Source organism: Scophthalmus maximus, chromosome 13, assembly GCF_022379125.1.
Source record: "Scophthalmus maximus strain ysfricsl-2021 chromosome 13, ASM2237912v1, whole genome shotgun sequence".
NCBI lineage: Eukaryota > Metazoa > Chordata > Actinopteri > Pleuronectiformes > Scophthalmidae > Scophthalmus > Scophthalmus maximus.
Window position 1 is genome coordinate 11,644,737 of NC_061527.1, and position 18,471 is coordinate 11,663,207.

Consider the following 18,471-nt stretch of genomic DNA (forward strand, 5'->3'; position numbering starts at 1 on the left):
CTTGTTTTGGTTTCGTGATCTATAGTGTTGTAATTATTTTCTTCGTTGTACATTATTAGGCAATGGGGTTCGCATTTACCTGTTGTGTTTTTTTTCCTGTTGTCTAACATACTTCACAAAAACGTTTCCAAAATGCCTTCAGAAGGGTGACAGCAGATAGCAGCAGGGAGAGGGAAGAGTAGAGCCACAGCTTTGGCGAACGACAGGTAACACATAGATAACATGCCCTGGTAGCTTTTGATATGCAGATGTTGTGATGGGCCTCCTTTGGAGGATATCCATCAATGTGCTTCGGGTGAAGACAATAGTTTTGTCCCACATATGCATCCATCTTCCAACAAATCCAGGCTTCTGGGTCTTTTGCTACTGCCCACAAAGTGTAAAAATCGCATACTTTTTAAAATTGTTTGAAGGGAGTCACATGGACTCACATGATTGGGCTCGCATGTCCTTGGCAGAGATGTTGTGCATTGCAAGCTCAACATCCGGATCCTTTCTCTCTTTATATAACACCATGGCCAAAAGAGTGGATGTGTCTCTTCAGTAATTGTGTGCATCAGAGAATTTTTTATAAAACAGAACAAGAGGTTCTTTGATGATCCAGCACACATGGTTCTCTCTTTCTTTGCCTTAAAGATTGGCAAAAACAAGAAGGAGCGTGCTATGAGTATCATTTTACAACTACAAGTTTGTATACATACAAACATTAAGTGAAACCTCTAAAGTCTATTTGTAGCATTTGCTATAACTGATTGTCGGAATGCAGCGTTGCGACGATGAAACAGTTGACTGTTGTAAATGAACTAAAAAATAATGGTTTCTTAATCATGCACATCCCTGCTGTCATATTTCTGCTTTCAAGTTATTCTTTGTTGGTGTAAATAATTTAATTTCACGTTTCCATGATTCAATGTTTGTCTAGAAAGCCCCATTTTTGAATCCCCCATTAGTTTGTCTTCAAACATTAGATTATCAGTCCTCTGCCGTTCACTGAGTTGCTGTGGAAGGTTCAGCACCTTGCACTGGATTGAAGCTGTAAGAAGGAACAGAAAAGTGTTTCACTTTCTTTCTTTCTTTCTTTCTAGTTTGGAATGTTTGTTATGCCATCACCACAGATACAGAGATATTCTAAATATGATTCATAAGAATGCCTGTCACGTTTAATTGATTATATTTGCTTTGCTCTGTTTCACATTAACAGCAATGTGCCTGACACAACACTGCCCCGAATATATATACTTTCGTGACTCCCTTCATATCAGACCTCTTTTGTTATGAAAAACAAGCCTCAATGCATTTTTCTTGAGCTAAATTTTCACTCATTTCCAAGGATTATCTACAATTTTAAACAGTCGCCCGTGTCTGTAAACTGTCCACTTTCACAGACACTTTAAACCCGTCATCTCGCTCAACTTTAACAATAATGTTTGTGTTAGTGGTCTCAGTATTTGGCATTCAGCAGCTTCCTCGCTGGCCGTGAGTCACAACAGTTGGAATGACCGAGGGTCACAATCATTTGTGAGGACCCAGGGGAAGGCGGTGCACTGTGCGATCCGGGCAGGATGTTTTTTAATTACACGGTTATTGAATTCTAACAGCAAAGAGAGAAACCTCTGGGAAACAAAGGAAACATCCGATTGAGGACGATCCAGACTGAGCGAGAGGCAAGATGTGTTTTTCTTTGTCCGTCCTACCAAACAACACAACACACCTCAGAGAGTGAATAATTGATTCGTTACCTCACCTCGACAGGGTCAGGGGCAGGGGAAACATTCCCTCCAGCTCGATGTGCCGACACATCCATCTCCTCCGTGTTAACGCTGACAACTTATTTCCCTACTCAGGAGTTACTTTTCTCCCGCCCTCTCATCTGATGGACTTCTGTTGGACCTTGTTCTCTCTTGGGGAGGCAGCACAGACATACGGCATATTGATGAGTCTTTAGAAACATGCAGGGATCCTATACAGGGAGTAGCAGCCTGAACGTCATAATGAGAAACATGAGGCCATTTTCTGCTCCATCTGTTGCCGTGCATGTGCGCAGCGGACGGCGTGTCACTCTGCGCTGGTACAGATTTTAGCCTCAAGGGGGAGAAAAAAATTCATGCACTGACATTTTCTTGACACGGTAAGTGTTGCAAAGGCCTCCTCATCAGATATGGCTACAGTGACATGTACAGGTTTCAATCTAATGAAAGGCATCGGAGGGGGCGATGCCTTAACACTGGCAGCCTCTATATACCCCAATCAGGCTATGCTAACTTTTATTATATTGCAATATTGGCTTTTCGTCATGATGTCATCATGACGCCATTCAGAGCATATGATGACGAATGATTGTTTAAATAAGCTGTAGATGTTTAATCTTAATGGTAGCAAAAAGGAATTAACTTTATCATCATTTCACGTTGCAGCTCTGCTTTTGAATGATCTGATCCATAAATGGCACAAAAAAAAAATTCGTCATCTATAGCCAGAAAATGTTCTTCTTTTCCAAAGTTAGCGTCAAAAAAAACATTCAGGAGCAAAAGAAACGTTGCTCTGCACAAGGCACCTGTGTGGAAGCATCATGTAACTGTGACAGTAAAGTCAGATTTATTCTTCTGCATAGGATCAAAGTTAGAGCCCACAACGTGGCCTACGCCGTTGTGAACAGTTATACGTGGGAGGTGGTGTGTCCCTGCAATTACACCACCAAACACTAGATTGCATTGGGGTTTCTATGCCACTGTGTGTGTATTTCAAACAATGGAAACTGAATGTATAATGTCGGAGTTGATCAGATATATTTACTGAACTAACTGCAATGCAGAAAAGAGAGACGACGTCGAAGACATGATGTTTACATCCATTCAACTCACTGAGGCCGAAGGAGGGTGAGTTGTGTGTGCTTGTCCGGCTACCGAGCGGACAGATCAACGTTGTTGCAGTCTGAGTCATCTTGAGTTACATCGACATCGAAGGGATTTTTAAGTCAATCTTTCAGTGACCATCTTAATATGAAATGCCGAGAACGCATCCTGTCAAATATAGAGTCAGTATGGTTTGATTTGACAATAAAAAGTACAGTACATTTGATTATATATTTCTGCTCCGCAGGTGCTTTAATGGTTTTTCCCTTCTGGCCTTAACATGATTATATTTAATGGCGCCAGTATTTAAATGGACATAATTCGCTGTCATTGAATCACAGAAAATCTCCCATAATTTACAAAATTCCCTATTTTCAGATTGCTGACCTCGGTTGAAGTTCAGCTCTAGGTATAGATGAGTTAAAATAATGAGCACTTTCAAAATCAACAACTGCTTTCTGGGTTTCCTAGAATAGCGGCAAAATTGACATTACTCAGAATCAATACCAGACTCATTATGTTCTTCCCCTATTCAGCACAGTGCGGTTTAGGGAAGAATGGTGATCAGTGTTTCTCATTTCCCAGATTGGACTGTGACAACCCGCTACAGTCTAATTTGTCCCGCCACAGTTTCACAATGAACCAAAAAATCTTAGCAGTTCTCATTGTAACATACAAGGTTTCCAATATAGAGTTCTGTGCCTTTGCCTCCAGGGACATTGGAGCTATTTTCTGGAAGGGCGTGCTGACTACACACACCAACACTTGCGCCGACAGCGCTCCTTTCATGGGGACCCCCCCCCCGACAGAGCTGTCCAACACAGCAGTGCTGAGTAGACTGAGCTATTGATAAGCCCAACCCAAGGCATCAAGCAAATTACAAGTTGATTTCAATATCTATAAAAAATTAACTCACCGTTATAACAAACATATGAAATCTGTGTTAATTTACAATAACCAGAATAATGCCTCATTGCTATCCTCTTCATCTCACAAACTGATTCATCCCTTTTACCCCCAGGCACGTCTTCTTACTCTTTTTAAAAGGTATCGCCCACCAGAAATAATCTATTATCTGTTTGTCGCAATGCACCTAGCCTTAGCAGAGACCCCGGTGCCATTAGAGTGTGACAACCGAACATATCATTGAATATAAATGCATCAATTAAAAGAAAAATAAAGAGCAATATTCCCCATCCACCTCATTTTCTCACAACCAGATCGGTGCTGGGATTATGACTCGTTATTTTTTTTCACCGTGGCTCTTTAATTCAGTTCCAATTATATGAATGGGGCCAAATCTCAACAAACGTTATCTCAAGGCACTGAACAGAGTAAAGACAAGACGCTGCAATATTATACAGAACCCAACGGTTGCCACAATGAGAAAGCACTTGACAACAGCGGAAAGAGTAATCTCCCTTTTAACGGGAAGAAAGAGACAGAGTCAGGGTGGGCGGCCATTCTGCCTCGACCAGTTAACTGTTGTATTTATTTGTAATGACAATAATAATAGCAATACCCATAGGTGTACTGGTGTTGTCACGAATACCTGCAGAATGAGCTGCACTTACTGCAGTAAGTCTGTCTGTAAGACACAGATGGAGCTTTAATCAGCCATGAAAGCAGTTTATATACCCTCTCATTTACCGACAATAATTTACATGGACAATAAAACACAGGACATACGTTGTTGCTTTTTACTCTCTGGTCTGTACTCACTGCAAACAAACTGGATAACATGGGACAGAGTTAATGGGTTCGAGGCGCGTTCAGCTCAGTTTATCAGGCAAAAATGTTCTGCTCAATCAGACATCAGATTTATTTCACCAAACCACCAACTCCCAGAAATCATATCCGTGTTATTGCTCTGCTTGAGCGTATGGTCAAAAAAACAAACAGATCAGCAGCAAAGTTAGCAATCAGTTGAGTCCACATAGAAAGGAATCCTTTTGTGATTTGCATTAAAAAGCAATTACACATGTAAAACTGAGCTGAATGTGAGAAAACAATATCACCATATTGTCTGTGTAGATGTTCTGGGGCTTTTGATCATATCACATGATCCTCGTCCTCCAGTGTAAACTGGAAATTGACGTTGAATTATCTTGAAAAGACGGTTTCCTAAACAGCAGTAAATAACATTTCGTCCAGAGCTGGACTTAACCACACTTACATATAGTGGTGCATCAGTGTTACTTATGCCTCGTTACTATTTTCTGGTAATATAATAATTCTCAAGACTGACAAACATATTCCAGCTTTTTGCAGTTGATATCACTTCACACAATTTCTTGGAACCCAAGTCAATATTTCAAACTGATTTTGGGGTCACAGTCTTTAAAACAACATTTCTACCCCTGAGCTCCAAACCTCTTACTAACCAATTTGTGTACATGGATGTAATCTTTGCCTTTAAGAGGTGATGGAGGGGGGGCACAAGGATTATTTTTGCTATGATGCAGCAGACTGAAAGGCCGCACTGGGAGTTACAGCAGCCACTTTGTGTTTATATGGAAGAGTTTTGCCGCATATTTTGTTGTTTTTAACTGGTGATAGCACAAATTATTTAGCAGAGAATGTAATTTTACAGTCATCTGTAAGATAAACACAAAAAAACCCACAAAGCCATGACATAACAGCTCATGTGTCCTCCCAGTGGTGCATTCTGGGACTGACAAAAAATAAATAACCGGAGCTGAATGATGATGTTCATTAGGAAAGTCTAACCGCACAGGGACTTCCGGTGGCACATCTGTGGTACGGTCGCTTAGTAACAAAGCTCCGTTATCAGCTTCAAGAATTTCTATTCATTCAAACTGAAATACAGAAACATAATAATGAACTAAGACAAGTTTGAGATAGAGGTATACAGGTTATCAAACAAGAGAAAGGAAAAGATTGAGGCCCCAGAGGAAGTGTGAGGGAAGTTGTGACTGGAGGGATGGCAGCACTTCAGGCTGAATTAAAAACTAAGATCTGCAGATTTCCACACATTGCAGTGAAACAGTGAAGTGAACATGAAGGCAGGTTGAAATTTGGATCCACTTTTAGTATAATGCCTCTAAAAGTAAGGGGGGGGGGGGGGGGGGGGCGCTGGAGCCAATCCCAGCTAACATTGGGCGAGAGGCCCTGGACAGGTCGCCAGCCTATCACAGGGCCATTGTTTTATTTTTAAAGCTACTAAAAGCAGTGGTGTAACACGCTGCTTGCAGATGGAAATGTAGTCTCACTGAACGTCAGGGCCCAGTCAGGTACGTTGATTAATGAGTCTAAAGCACACACAACTTGACACATTTAAGGAATGAGTCTGAGAGATAAATGTTGTCTGTTGTGACATCTACTGGCTATGGACAGCATATAATGTACAGCCTTATTTTGGACATTCAGTTGGGCAGTAGTTACCATAGCTGTCTAGTCATTATGTTTGTTGGCTGTGAAGGACATGCGATCTGTCCAGGTTGTACCCCAGCACTTGCTCAGTGTCTCCTGGGATTGGCTCCAGCCCCCCAGTAACCCTTGCAGGATAAGTGGTACAGATAATAAATGGATGTACTTTTTGTCTTGATTTACTGATCATCCCATGTCCTAATTTTTACCCTTTTAAAATGTAATGTTTGCTTTTGCTTGCTTTTCTTATAGGGTGAAAAATCTTCTTATATACAAAAGGTTCTTATAAACATAACAAATACCACCAAGTGAGTGAAGGATGGGAATGTTGAGAGCTGAATTTCTAACACCTCAGGAGCATCTCTACTTTAAGAACCTCCCCCAGTCCTGTTTCCACCTAAACCCACCACTTCCCTTGAATCTATGTAATCTAACTGGACATGCCAGGTTTCCTACTGCTGAATGAACACTTTACCAAACCGAATCTGCTACGGCAGAGATTTGAGAGCTAGTGCGCCTTACACACAAAACCCTAATTCCTGATGCAGAAGCGTCTCAGAGATAAAAATCCATTACATGCCTGAAGGTAACAAGAAATTAAAGTTTCAGTGAACCAAAACCTTTAGCAGATGATAAATAAGTCTTCAACAGAGTCTACTAATGGAAACGTCATCGACGGGTTGTCATTAAGACAGCAGCCAGCTCATTTAAAATCTCAGTGTGCAGCCCACTACGAAATTGAATGTGGCGTGTCAACTACGGTTACTGACACTGAACAAGAATTACACCACTTGTGTTTGTACAGCGGGATGGTTGAGCGGAAGTGAGAGATGCAGAGACTCATATTGCAAACTAATTTTAATGGATCCGTCGATTATATAAATGACATTGTTTGTTCCAAATTAAGTTTATACAAGAGCAGCGATGCAATATGTGAATGCTGGGGGTAAAGCATGGGGTAAAGCAGGGGGTGGGGGTTGGTGTGCCTGAGTAAAACATTTTATTTGCACAGATAAAAACCATGTGAATCCTGAACTGGGAGAGATTCAGTGTTTGTCATCAGCCCAAATACTTTACAAGTAATCATAATAATGGTGCGACCAGGTAAAGTATTCATTTAAACCAATAAACAACAGGTCGTGTGAATAAGTGGTTGATACAGTACCTGTGATATGAAGAGCTGAATGTAAAGTTGGATGCCAAAGATAATACATACCTGACTACTGGAATGTAATGATTTAAGTTGTTATAACTACAAACATGACCACAAAATAACAACGTGTCAGGTACTGTAGACACTTAGGGACACTTACCGAAGATTTAACTTAGAATCAATGGTAGCTATATATATATATATATATATATATATATATATATATATATATATATATATTTATTTATTTTTTTACAAATATTGAAGTTAAAAATACAGTCAAAAAAGAAATTACAACAATGTAAAATGTAACTTTACCAATGAGATTTGTTCAAATGCGCAAAAATATGCATTCCATCCATTCTGAGACGACTTTGAAAAGTAACTTTTTGGAAGATTTATTTGTCATTGACCCATAAACTCAAGGGTATCAGTTTAACTGAATAATATGTCAGCCCATTAAAGCATTCCAAATTAAAAAAATAACCAATACAGACATAAAAATAAGCAAAAACCAGCAAAAGGGTCAATAAAATTAAACCTGTTAAAATGATTATTATTATTACAAATTGTGTTAATTGTTCAGACACAGTATGACTTGTTTTGTTTTTTTTAAAAGAACAGCGTTTTCCCTTATAGATGCTGTTTGTGCGCTGAACTGAGGTACCATGTGTTGATATGCGAAGATGTCAGGTACCTCCAGTCTTCAACCACACCCATTCAACCTCAGTGAGGACAGCACAAAGACGTTTCATTGCTTCTTTGGATGCTGATAAGAGAAAACAGGAAAAGAAAAAGTGAAATCAATACTCTGCACAGTCTGCATCAAAGAAGCAGCAGACTGACGTGGCCATGCCATGTAAGAAGCACAATCCTTTCTTTGCTTGATTAGTTGAGACAGAAAGCCAAAATGTTTGAAGGTCATGATGTGAGTCAAAATCAGATTAAAAAAATGTCTCGTCCCAGAGAAAACTGGACACCACAGACCAAAGATCTGCAGAGAAATTATGATAAATGGTATTCACCCACAGAGGTTCCCAATGATTAACCAACATGTTCCAAATGATTAACCAACAGCCAAGTTTGTGACTCAAAACTCCGGGATGAGGACGCCCGACCGGAAAGTTAACCGCCTGCCCCAATCTGACCTGACGTCCCATCCTATTAAACAGGTAGCCCATCAGAAGTGCCTTTTCCCCAGGACAGACACACACAGTAATTAGAGATATTTGTCTCCATTTAATTTCCATTTGCTAGAGAGGGAGGGATTCAGAGATTGCATCTGAATCCTGCGGAGAGGAGGTGCGGGCCACAAATTCGGATAGGGTTGCACGAAGTGGAAGAGAGGGTTTTAGGATATCCAAACACTATTGAGGGCAAATGCAGTCGATATATGGGAGCACGCGAGAGATCAGTTAATATGGTTTTAATGTGATAAAACAAAAATCTGGTCAGGTTGAGGTCCAGGTGAGCTGTTGCATGTGAGCAGTTTCATTAGTTTCTCTCACCCATAGAGCTTCCACCGGGCAGAAAAAGATTTGATGACAGTTCTTTCTGTTTGATAAAACCTCAGCCGCAATGCCAGAGCAGAGATTATTTGGAACTATGGCTTTTTAACGCTTGAATTGCAACTGCATGGTTCCAGAGGCACAATCAGTGATGCACCTTCTCTGGGAGCGAATAGTTAATAGATTTGAATCCCTAAGTCCTACTTGCCAACAATGTGGTAATTGATGCACGTAGTATCCAAATGCTCGCAAGATGCTTTGACCCCGATATTTTTCAGCTTTTGTTTTGTCCCTCAGTCGTAAATCGCTTTGGATAAAACGCAAACGAGTGAATGTAATGTATTTGAGTTGCTAATGTAGTTAAGCAACTTGTGCTTTAGGGAAACAGACCCCTGGTTGCGCAGCGGACAGAGGGTGGGTCTATGAGGATGGGTGGATACAGGAAAGCCCTATGCAAAGTGCACAAAATGAAACCACTGCACACTTAACTCAATCCAGGTCTGAAACCCTTCCTGGCCTGGCTCTGCCTAAATGTTCGCGAGAAACAATAACCACATCTTCTCCAGGCATAATTTGTCTTTGGCTAATGTGCTTTATTTGGCACCATACAGGTCAAACACAGTCTGTGGCTTGAACGGAAAAGTTTCAGAAGTTTCTTGGATGCAAAATAATTTGATCTTATGTTTTAGTTTTTCTGAAAAATTCCTAAAAACATATTCCCTTGAAATTGGAATGCACCTTTATTTGTTGTAGTGTTTTTTAAATACTGCCCACAGACGCAGGTCTCGTCTCACGTGACATCCTCTGCAGCACCGAGATTAGCTATAACCTCGCAAACTGTAAAGTACACAGGGCCACGCGTTTCCTTTAACCTCTGATTAATCATTAGTGAGTCGCACGTGTATCATCTGGTCCTCTTCGCAGCATTCAGACCGCTTGGTGTGTAAACTAAGCTGTGGCGGAGTGGAGAGACCGTGGTGCATTAAATTGCATTAAATTTCTGTCCGCTGGTCTGTTGGCCCACTTTCAAATTCAGTGTTGACAACAAAGAAACTGCCACATTGAATTACAGACAATTTACAGAGAAAACCCTGCCTGTGTCCTCAGAAGGTCACAGTACAAACACTACACTGTGTGAAATGAGCTGACTGAATATAATGATCATTATTATCCACTACCAAGATGATGGGATTCTCATTTACAACTGCGGTGAAATATCACTGTAGCCTAACTATGGACATTTTCAATGTCTACACACAGTGTGCCTTGCTGGAGAACACTCATTATCTACAAAGTGAACTTGTAGGTCTGACCTGTTTTTTTTTATTTGCTTTATTAACATGAGCCACCATACATAGATGGAAACTCAAAATTAGATGGTTGGTAGCTTTGAGACTTGTGCTGTGTTTGATACTTACAGCAGCCTCCAGTGCCTGCTCCAGGTCTTCAATGATGTCAGCCTCATCCTCCAGGCCCACAGAGAGTCTGATCAGTGTGTCACTGATCCCCAGCAGATTCCTCTCTTTTTCTGGCACTGATGCGTGGGTCATAATCGCCCTAAATTATGATAGAGCCCATAACATATGAGCCCAACACAGAATAGCCTCCTGTTGCTTTAACACAGATTAGAGCAGAGACTTTACAATATAAATAAAAAAGTGCCTCATTAAAGTCCTGTTTGAAAGAGTCTAATTTTCTTCTTGATCTCTGCTGCCCCCATGTGGTGATATTTGTTAACACAGCACAGAGAACAGACAAACTTTTCTAGTGTTCAGTTAAATATGAAAAAAAATATCAACGCTGCACCTCAGGAATTTATTTTGGGATACTTACGGATGTTCAGCTAAACTTTCATAACCGCCAAGACTCTCAGCTATTGCAAACATCTGAGATGAGAAGATAAGAGAACATGAAGGGAAACATTGGTCAGGACATGAATAATGTACACAACGAGGAAAATAGAAGAAGAAGCTTAGTAACCATCTACAGCGAGTGTTTCTTCATGCTGTGATGTTGTGGTTTGAGTCGGTTTCAAAAATACCAACGGCGAGGATCTGGAGGTTTGTCATTTACAGTAAAATATAATATGGTGTTTGTGTGACAGCATGAAACCCACGAGTCAACACTGAGGCCTGTTTAGATTAAATAAAGTTGCACAGAATCAACAAGAAACTAAAATAAAGTTGCTATATCCTCAGTGCCTTCTATTGAATAAAATATTAAAATTAGTATCAGAACATCCCCTCTTTTACTGAAAATATTAAAATGTCTCAAGCCTCCCCCAGGAAATGAATACATAAAGTGTTTGTTCATTCAAAGTCATGACAAAACAAATATCAACTGCAAGTTACTTTGAGGTTACTGAGGAAGGCGGTGGCGTGCTCCAGTTTCCCCTTGATGTAGAAGGTGATCATGCCCGGACACCCGGTGCACTGTCTCTTCATCACTTCATGCTGGGGGTGAGAGGGCAGGCCTGTGGCGAGAGAGAGAGGAAGACAAATCCTGTAATCACCACCCGAAGCGTGGACAAGTGGGGTGGCTCCTTTCGTGGACACGGTTATTTCCTTTACTTTGTTATTTTTAAATAAATGTCGTAGCACTTTTTCTTTAAAAGTGGGTTAAAGGGAACATTTACTCCAATGTGGTTTTGTTGGTATGATCAGAAGAGTGAGAAGAAGAACCTTTTTGCTCATGAGCCCTGGTTCATTTGACCAGTGACTGTAACCAGGTTTAAAAGAAAATGACAACTTTTTGTACAGAGGTAAAGTGAGTGAAACACTGGAAAAGCATGACACTCCTGTTAGAAGAGGATATGTTATCCTGTTTCATGAAAACTTGAAGTAAATCATTGTGCCAGGCCTCTAAGGCACCGTGAACTTAAATGAACTACATTGAGCACAGCAGAAAGCGTGTCCTCAGTTCGCTCCATGTTTTGTGACATTGTCCTCTACAACATCAAACTAAACAGAAACTTCAGGTGTTGTTCTCTTGCACAGGATTCTCCCTTATGTCTCACCTCTTATGATCAGTGTTTGAGATATAACAAATGAATACCTGGGAAGATGACGCGCTCCACCCTGGGATCGGCCTCGAGAAACTTAGCGGAGGCCATGGCATTCTTGAAGTGCCGATCCATCCGCAGGTGTAGCGTCTTCAATCCGCGGTTGACGAGGAAGCAGTCAAAGGGTGATGGGACGCAACCGAGTGCTGAACAGCAGCACATGTGAGAAAACACAGAAGTCGCGAACAAATTCTCAAAAAACCCAGATCTGGAAAACATCAAGCCTGTTTTGGTTCTTGAACCAGTGAATGTAGGTCAGGTTGGAATAACCAGTCAACCACAGTCGCAGTGTGGCACAGCAGGACGTACGTTAGTCTCTACTGTTTACCTCGAAGACATATTCTATGTCCATCAATAATATATTCTGTACATCTCATGACAGCGCAGCCAGCAAACAGCAGATTTCTTGATCGATAAATGACAAACCATTAATCAACGTGGCGCCTAGTGTTCTGCCAGTTGACTCGTCATTTCACTAACATCACCTAATGAAAAGCTTTAAACCAAAATTTGTTGTGTACAAGACAAAAAAATAAATAAAAATTGTTGATTTTTTACAAACTCACCATTTTGCAGGAACTTCAGTCGCTCATTCAAATCTTCCCTGTTCGTTGAGACCAGGCCCATCACCACGTCACTGTGACCTGCACAATCATGACGGGAAAGTTGATATTAGGAAGTCTGTGTGATGTGGGAGCAGATCACATTTCATTTGTGTGGGGAAAAAAGAGGAGAATTTTCGGGAATATAATTGAAATATTTTTGAATTAAAAAGTCATAATGTTATGAAAACTAGTAAATGCAACAAGTCAAGTTTTGATACTTTGGGAAAATGGTGCTGGATTTCAAGACAATTAAAATTACATTGGGTATGTTGCACAAAGTGCATGTTATAGTGTCATCTCACTGTCCATAATTTACTGTTTATCCATTAAAAAGACTTGCTTGGTGAAAATAGTGGGAGCGATAATGGCAGACTTCACCCCCATTCACGTGACCTGCATATGGCATTATGTGGAAAATTGCCTAATTTTTCATGACGCCACTATCAAGTTTGCTCCATGTTTTATTCTGTGAACCCATGGGGCTCTTGAATGAGGACCGTCCCAAGTTATGGTCATTCAAATATATTTCCGCGAAAATTGGAACTGTGACCTTGGCGATTAAAGTTCAAATGTGGAATATGACCTTAGAATTGGCTATAGTTTTCATATGTATGGTCTAGTGGTTGATAGGTCATCTGGAAATTCATTTTTGATAGAAAGGTTTCATGTGATGAAAATCGGTGAATTTTGACCTAAACACCTGGCCTTGGTGACCCAAAATGTATTTGCATGCGGACAATGTAGATACATTAACTTGTAAAACAAGTTTGATAAGATCCTCCACTGGTTTACTGGGTATGGTCACACAGACAGACAAGCCCAAACCAATACTACAGTTACAATGAGGTCCTTATTGGTGAAAGGTCTGGGCTAAAGAAACTCCTCTTCTCTCACTCATGTGGAGCTGACTCCCACATGTCCACTCACCTGCTTTTTTTCCAGTGGGCCTAATATGAGCTATCATTTTATCTTTGAAAATCTAGTGACTTTTTTGGTTCAAATTGTAACAAATTTGATTGAAAATATTGATGAAAAATGTAACCAACCTACCATTCATGTATTTGGTGGCTGAATACATGCAAATATCAGCTCCACAAGCCAAGGGGCGCTACGAGTGAACAAGACAAACATCTCAGTTAATCATTCAGCGGTTTGTTTCCACATGAACTGGAACTGGATTGCAGGAAATGATTAAACTGCTATCTCAGAATCACAAAGTGCACATTCGGCACCCTCACCTGGAAGTAGGCAGACATGAAGGTGTTGTCCACCACCACCACTATGTCTTTGTTGTGCTCATGGATCAAGTCAGAACAGGCCTGGATGTCAACAACCTTCATTGTGGGGTTGGTGGGCGTCTCAATCCACACCAGCTAGAGGCAAACAAGGAGAGGGGTCACTTCTCTGCAGCGTCGTGCTCAGGAGGGTGAACAGAGCTCTGCTGGTGCATTAACCATGAAGACCAATAACAGTCACCAAGTTTTACAACATATGTGTAAGACTGCACTCAAATGATTCTTTAAGGACCCATTATTTGTGTAAAATATTGTAAAGATATCCATAAAATCAGCTGTAGGCAAACAACAAACTTTGTAAAAAAGTTCTTTGACTCACCCTAGTGTTGGCCTTCAGCTCCGCCTTAAGCAGCTCTGGCTTTGTACAATCAGCGAAAGACACCTGCAGACCAAGTTCAGTGGCAATTCTTTGGAAGTAGCGATTTGTTCCTGGAAATTAAATGAAAGTCAAACTTTCAAGAACTTAGGTCTCCTAACCAACTCAGAACAGCGTTTCGCTGTAAGGCTAACAACCTCTCCCAAGCCTCAGAAAGCTGACTCACCTCCGTATACATCATCCATGCAGACAATCCCATCACCGGCTTTGAGCATGTGAGTGATGGTCACTGTGGCCGCCAGCCCGGAAGCAAGAGCAAGGGCTGCGGGGAAAATGTCAACACATCGTCTTATCACTCAATATCGAGATGCTTGGCTGCTGTTTGTAATATCTCTTCTTTTTTTTTCGAAGCATCAAACATTTATCGGGAAAAAAAAAATTGTGCCCAGGCGTTGTAAACACATCATTTGCACACAGTTTTGTGTCCGTTTTTCCATTTCATACATGGACTTTGCCCTTTAGTGTTCCACACATGGAAATTCATTTCTTTTACCCGTGGTGTGGCTAGAGACAACACTTCAGCCATTTTGTCGGGTTCTCGAAGCCCAGTTTTGCGGAAAATACGCCTGGAGCAATATCGATTGTTAGTTAAAGCACATCATTTATGTCGATTTGATTCTCATCAATATATCTATTGATATATACAAATTAATTTGTGATTAACAAACAGTCCAACTTACAGTACTTTGCTCCATCCAGAGCAGCCACGGCCTTCTCCAGGCATTGTCTCGTAGGATTTCCACTCCGACTGTACTCAAACCCCTACACGAAAACATTAGTAGAAGATTGCAGTCACAAACACAAACATTTATAAGAATACTGTAGCCAAGTGGAACCGGTGTTGAGGGGCAGTTGGTCAGTATATAAAGTTCAGAAGGTAATTATTCTTTGTCTTCTCCACAGAGAAGTGTTTAGCTTCGCAGGTGGTGTGTGTTGTATGTGTGGTAAGGTTGTTTCCCCAATTCATATTTTTGCATAATAAAGATTTCTATGACTAATAGTAAGCTGCTTCCTGACCCACATGTGTTCCAACCTTGGCTGAGGGGGGCTACATTCAAACGACATCAGGAGGCAGTCTTTCCATAGACATGATCCCCCAACACAAGTGTATTTTTAAAATACCTAAAATCTCTGCATAAATCACAATTCCTTTGGCTTGCCATTAACAGTATTAAAGGTCAACAACAAACCAGTTAATGTGACATAAAGACTGTGTCTGCTGCATGTCTGTTAAACAGCTTACGCGTAATAACAGTGTAAGGTGAGGAAAGACAACCTCGCCCACTAATCTACCTCTTTCCCACGGAAGAGGTAGATTAGTGGGCGAGGTTTGGCCAGGTTGTCTAAATGGTTGAGTAAATGAACATAGCAAATACAAAATGAGAGCATGTGCTGTCTCCAATGTGGTACATTAAATACATGACAATGCTTTTGCCGGTAATGTGAGAAACATGAAGAGGAACACTCCCAGTTTGAACAAAGTGAGTGACAACAACATTAAAAACAAGTGCGGGTTCATCTGTTCCACACAATCCAGCACACCTAATCATTAAAACAAGACGTGTTTGGACAATTTAAACTATTAATGCTTTAATGTCAGAAAAATCACAGACAATTCATTTGAGAAAATTTAAAGACAAATTAAGACAAAATGACTGCTACTCATTCTCACGGTGCCGTTGCAATGGCACTACCAGACTTGTAATGTGTAAACCTATAAAATAATCATTGACAGAGATAAATGGCAGTTGATCAAGTCAACCCTGTATGCAACTAGAGAAACGTTTAAGTAATCATTACAAAGCTATAAATGCCTATACTCCATTATCTAACCTACTTGTGTGTACATGCCCAGCATAGTTATTCCCAACATGTCTATGCAATTCAAATAGGCAGAACATTTCTCTAGTTCAAGATGCGACATTCACTAAAGTATATTCGGCCCGCTCAAACAAAGTATAGAACATCGCCTTAACTTTTTCCCAACCGATTGGAGCTCATATGGGTCACATTATACTATGTTTCCCTTCATTTTGAAAAACACACGTATGTAACAGAACTTTGTTTCCCCCCTCTGGTTTATCTTTAGTCGGGAACCACCGAACATAAATGTATTTATATACTTAAAGTAGTTGAAAGTAGCTGCACATCGATCAGCTACAACAGTTTACTACTGATACCACATTGTTAGATTGATGATCTAATAATGATATATATGATCATTGTTTATCAGAAGCCAAGTAGTGTTCACATTCTGTGGATTTTTTTACTTTTTACTACTAAGGTACTGTGGGACTTCTACTCGGACTGAATCAGATAGTTAACGGTGTATTTTGGATCATTGACAAAATAAAGATATTATAGAGATATGGGGGATATGATCGATTAGGATGGATGTTCCTTTGTTGATGCCCCGTAGAGGACATTCAAATGGGACACGGCAGCACAAAAGAGGAGAAGCATCACGTGACAAGAAATATAAATATATAAATGTATTTATTTATTTATTTAAATAATTAAGTAACGATAGAAATACTAACCACAATAACGAGTTTTACATACACATTAACAACTGCTACACTAAACACATGTTTTTTTTTTAATGATATTTCATAAAGGGTCGTCGGGGGCTACTCACGGCGTGGTTTCCCGGTCCATGCTGCTTGAACGTCGTAGACAGAGAGATCGGCGGCACCACGGCCATCGACTTCCACTGCTCCGGCTCCTGGCCGACGTGAATCGCCTCGGTGGCGAACGATTTAAACGCCGTGCGGAAGCCGGCGAACGCGTCGGCCGGCTCGTCGTGCTCGTGCTTCCTGTCCATGGCTGGAACGCGACCCGCCGCCCGCCGCGGATGACTTCACTGAACCGCGGCGCGCCGGCCGGAGGAGCCATTTAAGAGAGCTGCGCCCGACCCGCCGCGACCAATCAGCGCCCATCAACAAGAAACGCAGGGCGCTGATTGGCGTTGGAGCAGGGGCGTAAAGCCCGCGTGACTCAGCACGTTGTTAACGCTCTTTGTGGCTTACATAGTGGCACCACGTGTTAATATGACTCTGTGCTGCCCTGATGCAACATCTCTTGTTGTTTGAGTCAGGCCCTTTGTCTCATTTCATTTCAGATTTACTCCTCCGGGTTTGTGAGAGAGATTCGCTATTGTTATTGCTGTAGTAGAAATCTGGGGAACAAGCGTATGTTCACACTTGAGAGGCTGGTGCCAGTGAGGTTTTGACATTTTGATTTAAAAAAAATGAATAAAGACTTAACTGTAAGTTTTGCCTATTGATTTTCAACCAATCAAATCGACTGATCATTTCAGCTCTACACTGGTTGGCTTTCTTGGTTGCACGGGGGAAATCATGAAACACTGTGCCATGTGGTAACCATAGTGGAGGTCAGCAGGGGACCAATAACTATTTTAGTTAACCCAGGGGCCCTCGAGGGGGTTATTCTAGCCAGGAAGCAAACATAACACTCCCATTCTCCCCACGATTTCCCATCTGTCACCAATATACTTGTGAAACGTTACATTCCATTTTTTGCATTTTCTGTTGCTTGTGGTTGGCACACCTCAGAGAATCGGGCTGTTGTTTCCATTCTTGGGCTGTAGGGGGAGAAGTGCTCAGTAATGAGTCGGTGATGACACTGGAAGGCCGCTCTGGATAACCATATCTGTACTGTAGCTAAACCTGACCAGGTTGATGCCTTAATGTAATCTGCCGCACATATTTGATTCCTACAACTGCCTGCAATCATTATGTACTTAACTAGAATAAGAGGGAAAATAGATAGATAGATAGATAGATAGATAGATAGATAGATTGGGAGCCGATGTCGTTATATGTTGGCTGATTTGGGTTGGGAATTTGGGTATTCTGTGTCTAATTGTTCTAATATAGTTCCAATCTATTTCATTATATTCATGTTCTGCAAATATTCTGTCTCTGGGCTGCTGTAATGTCCACATTTCCACCACCAACAAAGGATTATATCATTTTATGTATATAAAAAAAAGAGGATTTTAAATTTCAAACCCTTAAGACGAAGATGTAATTTTTTTTTACAGTTTAACCATAAACATAATTATTGTTCTATAAATTAAAAAAAGAAAACACAAATAACACCAAATAATTAGAACTTGAATTAAGAAAATAACTTTCAAAGTGAACAGAAATGCACATGCTTTCTGCATCGCTCATCCTGTAAAATAATACGTCTGTGGCAGGCTCAA

General features: G+C 40.8%; 1 protein-coding gene across 1 annotated transcript; it reads right to left on the bottom strand.

The window, feature by feature from the left end:
* Window positions 1–7,082: 7,082 nt before the first annotated feature.
* LOC118318328 (cystathionine gamma-lyase) lies at window positions 7,083–17,131 on the bottom strand. The gene is made up of 12 exons (XM_035647858.2): window positions 16,879–17,131; window positions 14,921–15,002; window positions 14,407–14,502; window positions 14,184–14,293; window positions 13,808–13,942; window positions 13,620–13,677; window positions 12,531–12,608; window positions 11,958–12,110; window positions 11,255–11,376; window positions 10,737–10,789; window positions 10,322–10,460; window positions 7,083–8,164 (listed from the first exon to the last, which is right to left on the bottom strand). Exons 1-12 carry the CDS (start codon window positions 17,062–17,064, stop codon window positions 8,147–8,149), a joined length of 1,230 nt encoding a protein of 409 aa, XP_035503751.1. The 5' UTR covers window positions 17,065–17,131; the 3' UTR covers window positions 7,083–8,146.
* Window positions 17,132–18,471: the final 1,340 nt, after the last annotated feature.